This window comes from Malus domestica, chromosome 05, assembly GCF_042453785.1.
Source record: "Malus domestica chromosome 05, GDT2T_hap1".
NCBI lineage: Eukaryota > Viridiplantae > Streptophyta > Magnoliopsida > Rosales > Rosaceae > Malus > Malus domestica.
In genome coordinates, this window is record NC_091665.1 from 21,310,341 (window position 1) to 21,317,222 (window position 6,882).

Sequence of the window (6,882 nt, forward strand, 5' to 3'; positions counted from 1 at the left end):
TGCTCTGTTACGAGCCTTTGTAATTCCTCTTGGATTTTCCTCTGGTAAAGTAGCAGAGCCTACGGCTGGCCCCTGTGTTGCGGTGCACATGGTTCATTTTATACTACTCACCATCGCACTTGGAAAGGGCTGCCAATAGAACTCAAGCTGGATTGCTCTCGTGTTCTCATTGGTCCTTCATGTGGTTGCCTACTCTGGTGCATCGCAGGAGGATCTCCTTGTGGGCCTAGCCTCGTGTGGATTCTTTGCTTATAATGTTTTGAGTGTTCGTTGGAGTGTGGACCTAACCTCAAATGCACACTGACTCGTGAGCCGAGTCGGGAATGAAAGTTTCTTTATGCACTAAGATGGGAGAATACGTTTTCCCGATGGCCTAAACTAGAGTGCACATTACCCGAGTGCGCGGTTCTTGGTGGGTTGAACGATTGTTTGCCAATAGGTCGCTTAAATGAATCACGATATCTACCCTTGTTCTACTTTGGGACACCACGTCTAGGGCGCGCTGTGTCTTGATGCGCTAAAGGAGCTCGTTGACCAAGCTAGTCAAGTCGACGACCTGCTGGGACAAGTGATGCTAGCTATTTGGATTAGAATAGTCTAGATAATGGGGTCTCCATGTGTGGTGGAAGTGTAGTGGACTGCAGGTACAAAACTTGGGCCTGGAGCGGGATTCCTGTATAAAAGTAGGGTGAAAATAACCTTGGGTCGATCACGATGTTGGTGGTCGGAATCAGAATCGCCAGAGGTGGCCTCAGATTGTATTGGACAGTAGGCCAAGTCGCCGGAGCAGGTCGCAAGTCAGGCCAACCTACCTGGGTCATCGAAGAATGCACGGGCACACGTTGAGCTCGCACGTATGGCGGCTGGCCTTGGGCTTGCATTGCGTGCTGGGTCGGCACTAACTCCTCACAGGTTTGGGCTCGCCTTGCAGTGGGCTGGGCTCAGTTGCAACGAGCTGGACCTAAGCTACTTACCTGTAAGCTGCTCCTACTGGATGGGCCATCTCTGCTGGGTTCCCGTGGACCTGGGCCTGGGCCTAGAGTGTCTGGGCTCGCTGGATGACAGCTAGGGCTGTAGTACGCTGTTCCTCTTACCCTGGGCCTGTTGTGGTAACTGCCACGTCATAGGCCTCCTGCCCTTGGGCCGTGAACTCCTGTGCAATGTAGTGGGCAATTGCAGCATGCAACTGGGCTCCAACTTGGGTTACTACTATTGCAGTGGTCCTTATTAACTTAACATACAAATTAAACCTTCTTGTATCAATTGTAGTAAAGAATGTAAGTAGGGATCGTTCTAGGCCGGGGATTAGGAGAGCTTGCTAATAACCTCTAAACTGACTTAAAAACATATAAACAAAGTTAAAAACACTACACAAGACTTAAAGAGCTCAAACCAAACTCAAAAGACTCAAAACAAGCTAAAAACGCTCAAATCTGCCTAAAAACACAAACTGGGCAGATTTGGACTCTAAACACATTTTTGGATGAATTTTTGTTTTAACTTGGTTCGAAACACTTAAAAACACAAACTAAATCAGTTTCTAACTAATATGACTCAACAAGGTAAAAGGGGTTTTGGTTTTGACGAATTTGAAAACAAAACAAGTAAATTAAAGAACTAATGAAATCTGCACGAATTTGAGTAAATTGAATGGCTAGCTAGGAGGTTCTTCTCCACACATGGCACACTTGCAAACAGAACGATTTCCAGTTGCTTTTCAATAAACTACGAATTCTCAAAGCCCCAGATTAACTGTGAAATGCACTAATTAACCCTCAGATTTTCCTAATTTCATTGAATTGGATGATTGCATACAACAACCCAAAGTATTCCCCACAAGTTCCCTACATGAATTGCATAATAGAGATACAAGCAAGAATCATTAAGTTATATGAAAATCATAAGCATTGACGAAACACTTGTAACTATGAATTGCATGAAACTTATGCTAAGAATTTACTTAACACGGTTGTGACGAGCAACCTTCACTATTTGTGAATATAAGTGCATAACGATTAGGTGAAACTCCCTTATATCCTAGCATCAGATTTATGCATGAAAATTAAGCGTGCACTCTCAACCAACACACACAAATCAGTTTTAATTCAAATGGATAAGTAAATTGAATTCATAACTTATGAATCACAACTGACAGTAATCAAATCATATTGCAATCATGAACATGGTTTCGAATTTCCCCTAGCTAAGGGGGGTTTAGTTCCTCATACTCACAAAGCAAAGATAAACAAATTTAGACATTGAAAACAAAGAATGAAAACACCTAAAAACGCTCCAACAATCCAACTTGAATGGCAAGCACTTCCAAAGGTCCTTCTTCTTCTCTTTGTTGTGGCACAAGGTGTGGTTTGATGGATGCATATGGATATATGGAAGGGAATGGCTGAATGTGTTTTAGGATTGGTGAATGTCTCGGCCAAGGGAAGGGAGTGTATGGAATTGTGTTTTGGGATTTGTGGGAAATGAATGGATGAATGGATGGTGCTCACGGCCAAGCAATGAAAGTGTAACTGTATGGAGTTGTGAGATGTGAATGTAGTATCTTTTGATGGATCTCCCTAGTTATGGTGAAGGGTGGATGTATTTATAGGCTAGGGAGAGGATGATGCACAAACTTCAAATTTTGTCCATTCATTTTGCTCCAAGCATATGCTATCCATTCCATGCCTAAAAATGCTCCAAAATGCACTTCTTTGCCACATTAACCCTTTGGACCTACAAACACACGAAAATAGCTTAAAATACTAAAATAACTACGAACTAACAACATAAATGCCAAGAAACAAGCTTACTAAGTCACATAAATATGCTCCTATCAGCAGGCCAAGTCGCCAGAGCGGGTCGCGAGTCGGGCCAACCTGCCTGGGTCATCAAAGAATGCACGAGCACACGTTGGGCTCGCACGTATGGCGGCTGGCCTTGGGCTTGCATTGCGTGCTGGGTCGGTGCTAACTCCTCGCAGGCTTAGGCTCGCCTTGCAGTGGGCTGGGCTCAGTTGCAACGAGCTGGACCTAGGCTACTTACCTGTAGGCTGCTCCTACTGGCTGGGCCATCTCTGCTGTGTTCCCGTGGACCTAGGCCTGGGCCTAGAGTGTCTGGGCTCGCTGGATAACAGCTAGGGCTGTAGTAGGCTGTGCCTCTTACCCTGGGCCTGTTGTGGCAGCTGCCACGTCATAGGCCTCCTGCCCTTGGGCCGTGAACTCCTGTGCAATATGGTGGGTAATTGCAGCATGCAGCTGGGCTCCAACTTGGGTTACTACTGTTACAGTGGTCCTTACCGTGGGCTGCAAGATGGTGGTCGCAGTGGTTGTGTGGCTCAATGGTGGTAAGGCTCTTCCCGCCATCGCGTTAAGTCTTGAGGATTACAGTAGTGGGGCTTCTTCTTTCCTTGCCGAGCAGCCTCTCTTTGCCATTCAAAGTACTACCTCTGCCTTCGTTTTCGCTCTCCAGTCCAAATCCTTATACGCACAAGGTTTCATTCGCCGTGGTTTCTGAATTTCCTACCATTGTATCATTTCTTTAGGGATTGATCAATTAATTTTTATAGGAATGATTAATTGATATAATGTTTGAGAAAATCAACGTAACAGAAAATTCGAGAAACCAAATCTAATAAGCTTCTTCGAGTATTTGAATCAACTCTCAATGAAAGCACCGTTGTCCTTAGCTTTGACAAAAATGCACCTGCAAAACAAGGTTGGGGGGGTGGGTTTAGTAAGTGTTTAAGACTTTTAGGGGTAGCAATAGCTTACTAAAATTTGGTAGAATTGGGGATATATATATGGGGGAGAAGGCCGACCATGGTGTTAAGGTTTTGCCCTACACATGGCAACATCCTATTGGCCAAGGTTTATGGAGAAATATTCTCAAGATCTTAAATAAGAAATAATATCTTGAGATAATGGAGTAATTATTCCTAATTGATTTAAATAGGGATTACTTACTTGAATAGAGTCAATCTTCAATTGAGAATGTATTAAAGATAGGATTTGGGTAATTAATCCTAATCTTTAATGCTTTGACTTTTCCAAGCCAATGACAGGTGAGCTGTGGGCAGTCTTATTCAGTTGCAGGGACCTTCAGAGGTGTGAATTGCGCATGAGAGTATCTAAAGAGTTTGCCCATTTAATGAGGGCAATCTTGTGTTTCTTGAGCAAAAGTTCACGTGTTGCCTCTAAAATTTTTGAAATTATTTTTAGCTCCACAACTAATACAAACTCAAACTCAACAAGACTCTTTGAAGTTAGAGGCCAAAAACAAGAATTCATAATTTTTTTTTTTTAAAATGCCCTCAATATTTGATCAGAAATTAAAACCAAAATTGCAAAGAGCCCCGAGGAAGATGAGTTGAATGTAAAATATAAAATCGATTTGGTCGTGGTAATGTTTAATAAATCTCATAATCGGGGTTTTAAGCTTGGTGGAGAATTTCTTGCTTGAATCGATGAGCTCGGAGTTGCCTTATGAGCAGTGGGAAGCTAGAAATTGACTGGGGGAGGGGCGAAGTTAAAAGATTGTAAGGTTCAAAAGAATAGCAACAACCAAATCCTTTTATATAGTAAGGCCTTCCATAATTTATCAATATAAACAAATTACAATTGTTGCCGACGAGGTTTCATATCATGAAAACGTCGCATAACAGGCTCATTATCAATAAAAGCAAATACATCTCTCTCAATGTAAACAAGCATGCTATCACTCAACCATTGATCTCCCATTTTGTTACGTAATGGTGTTTTCACAATTTTCATAGCAGAAAAAGCTCTCTCTACCGAAGCGGTTGCAACCGGTAACACCAAAGCTAATGTAAGAAGCTTATACACTAACATATAGCTTGCACACTTTCCGGTCTTCACCAACTCCTTTGCAAGATCACCAATTCCTCTTAATGATGAAAACTCACTATGCATCTTCATATCGTGAATGTAATTGTCAAGTTGAATGGGAAGATTTATGAGATCCATACGATCAAAATCTTGAGGATAAAGTTGGGCTAGACGAACAATTTTTGCTTTGTCAAAAGATGCAAAATTATTCACCAGACTCAAACATGCCATACAAAGAAGCAATTCGGTGTTTACCTCATTGAAGCGATCATTCAATTCCTTTAATTGCGTATCAAGGACTTGAAAATAGAGATCCACACGATAGTAATGAAAGTTTGTGAGTCTTGGAGCTTTACGCCTTGATTTTCCGGGTACGAAATGCAAATCCTCCATGTTAGGAACGACAATATCAGGTTCTTCACAAAACTTTTGTACATCATTAAGCAAGTCCCCAAAATCATCATCTCTCAAGGATTGTAGTCTTTGCTTGCATACTTCCACTAACGCCATCGCATTCACAATATCTTGATCTTTCTTTTGTAATGCTTGTGATAACTCATTTCTAATTCCCAATATAAGTCTCATTAAAAAAAGGTGAAACACAAAATCAAAAGTTTGTATGTCATGGAATAACTTACTTGCTTCTCCGAAATTGTCTTGGTTGGTATCATCTTTAATCCATTCAAGCACCTCCACCACGGCTTCAAACATGACAATAATACTCACTATAGTACCATAATGTGAGTTCCAACGTGTATCACAAGGACGCATGAGACTACTCTCTTGATTTAACCCTCTACCCGTTTCAAGATCACCAACATCAAGAGCATTCTTAATTTGTTCTAGTTGTTTCTCTCTAAATACATCACGACGCTTACACGATGATCCAATAGTATTGACCAAGATACTAGCATTGTTGAAGAAAATGGCGACACCCTCAATTCCCTTTGCAAAGGCTACAAGATCTAGTTGAATTTGGTGTGCAAAACAATGAATATAAAATGCTTGAGGATACTTGTTCAAAATCTTTGTTTTAAGGCCATTTAGCTCACCCTTCATATTACTAGCTCCATCATAGCCTTGTCCCCGTAACTTAGACATACTCAAATTTGTTGTAGCAAAGAATCTCTCAATAGCCTCTTCAAGTGAGCTATTAGTTATAGAGGTGACATGTTGCACACCCAAAAACTTTTCAATTGCTTCTCCTTTTTTGTTCACATAACGCAATACCACCGCCATTTGCTCTTTAGTTGAAGAATCACGTGATCCATCAACCAAAAGAGAAAAAAATGCACCTTCCATATCTTTAGTGATTGCATCTATAGTTTCAATGGCACAAGCACGAACAAGATCTTTTTGAATATCGGAAGAAGTATACTTAAGATTCTTGGGAGCATTCTCAAACACAACTTTTCTAACTTGCTCATTATGCTTGGAAAGAAATTGCATAAGCTCTAAATAATTACCTATATTGCTTGATTTGAACGATTCATCGTGGCCACGAAAAGGCAAACCTTGTCCCAACAACCATCTTGTACACTCAAGTGAGGCATTCAATAAAGTACGATAATTAATGCGCGCTTCATCGGTTTGCTTACTCACAAATGTTTCAATGTGTTGTTTTTGTGCCATCAAATCTCTAGCTTGTTGTATAGCTTTATTATGAAGACTTCCAACACCTCCCTCATGGACTCGAAGATTTTGGGGTCCTTTCTTCCAATTTGTAAACCCTTTCTCAATGAAGACATCACTTCCAGTGCTACCCATTTGATCGAAATCACATTTGAAAAGATAGCAATAACGGCAAAATGCAGCATTTTTTGATATACTATACTCCAACCACTTAAACTTATCAAACCAACCGATGATAAAACATCTTTTGTCACTAACTTTTCTTGGCATGATGTGGTCTCTAGGTTGACAAGGATCATTTTGGAGATAGTGTCTACGAATTGCTTCACGAAAATTAGGTGGATAATCAAGCATTCGACATCTATGTCCAGGGTCTGCAGGAAGATTAGCCAATATTTCATCCAAC

The 6,882-nt window shown here is 41.2% G+C and overlaps 1 protein-coding gene across 1 annotated transcript; it reads right to left on the reverse strand.

Moving 5' to 3' along the window:
• Nucleotides 1-4,097: 4,097 nt before the first annotated feature.
• On the reverse strand, nt 4,098-6,611 carry LOC139196132 (uncharacterized). Its single transcript, XM_070821792.1, has 2 exons — nt 4,745-6,611; nt 4,098-4,192 (listed from the first exon to the last, which is right to left on the reverse strand). The coding sequence occupies exons 1-2, from the start codon at nt 6,609-6,611 to the stop codon at nt 4,098-4,100; spliced, it is 1,962 nt and encodes a 653-aa protein (XP_070677893.1).
• Nucleotides 6,612-6,882: the final 271 nt, after the last annotated feature.

Bases quoted from the DNA above. Each gene is read 5' to 3' on its own strand.
- LOC139196132 (XM_070821792.1), bottom strand. From the start codon at position 6,611: ATGGGTAGCACTGGAAGTGATGTCTTCATTGAGAAAGGGTTTACAAAT. The intron at 4,193-4,744 runs GTAACAAAATGG...CAAAAATTTTAG, and splicing joins AATTGTGAAAACACCATTAC to AGGCAACACGTGAACTTTTG.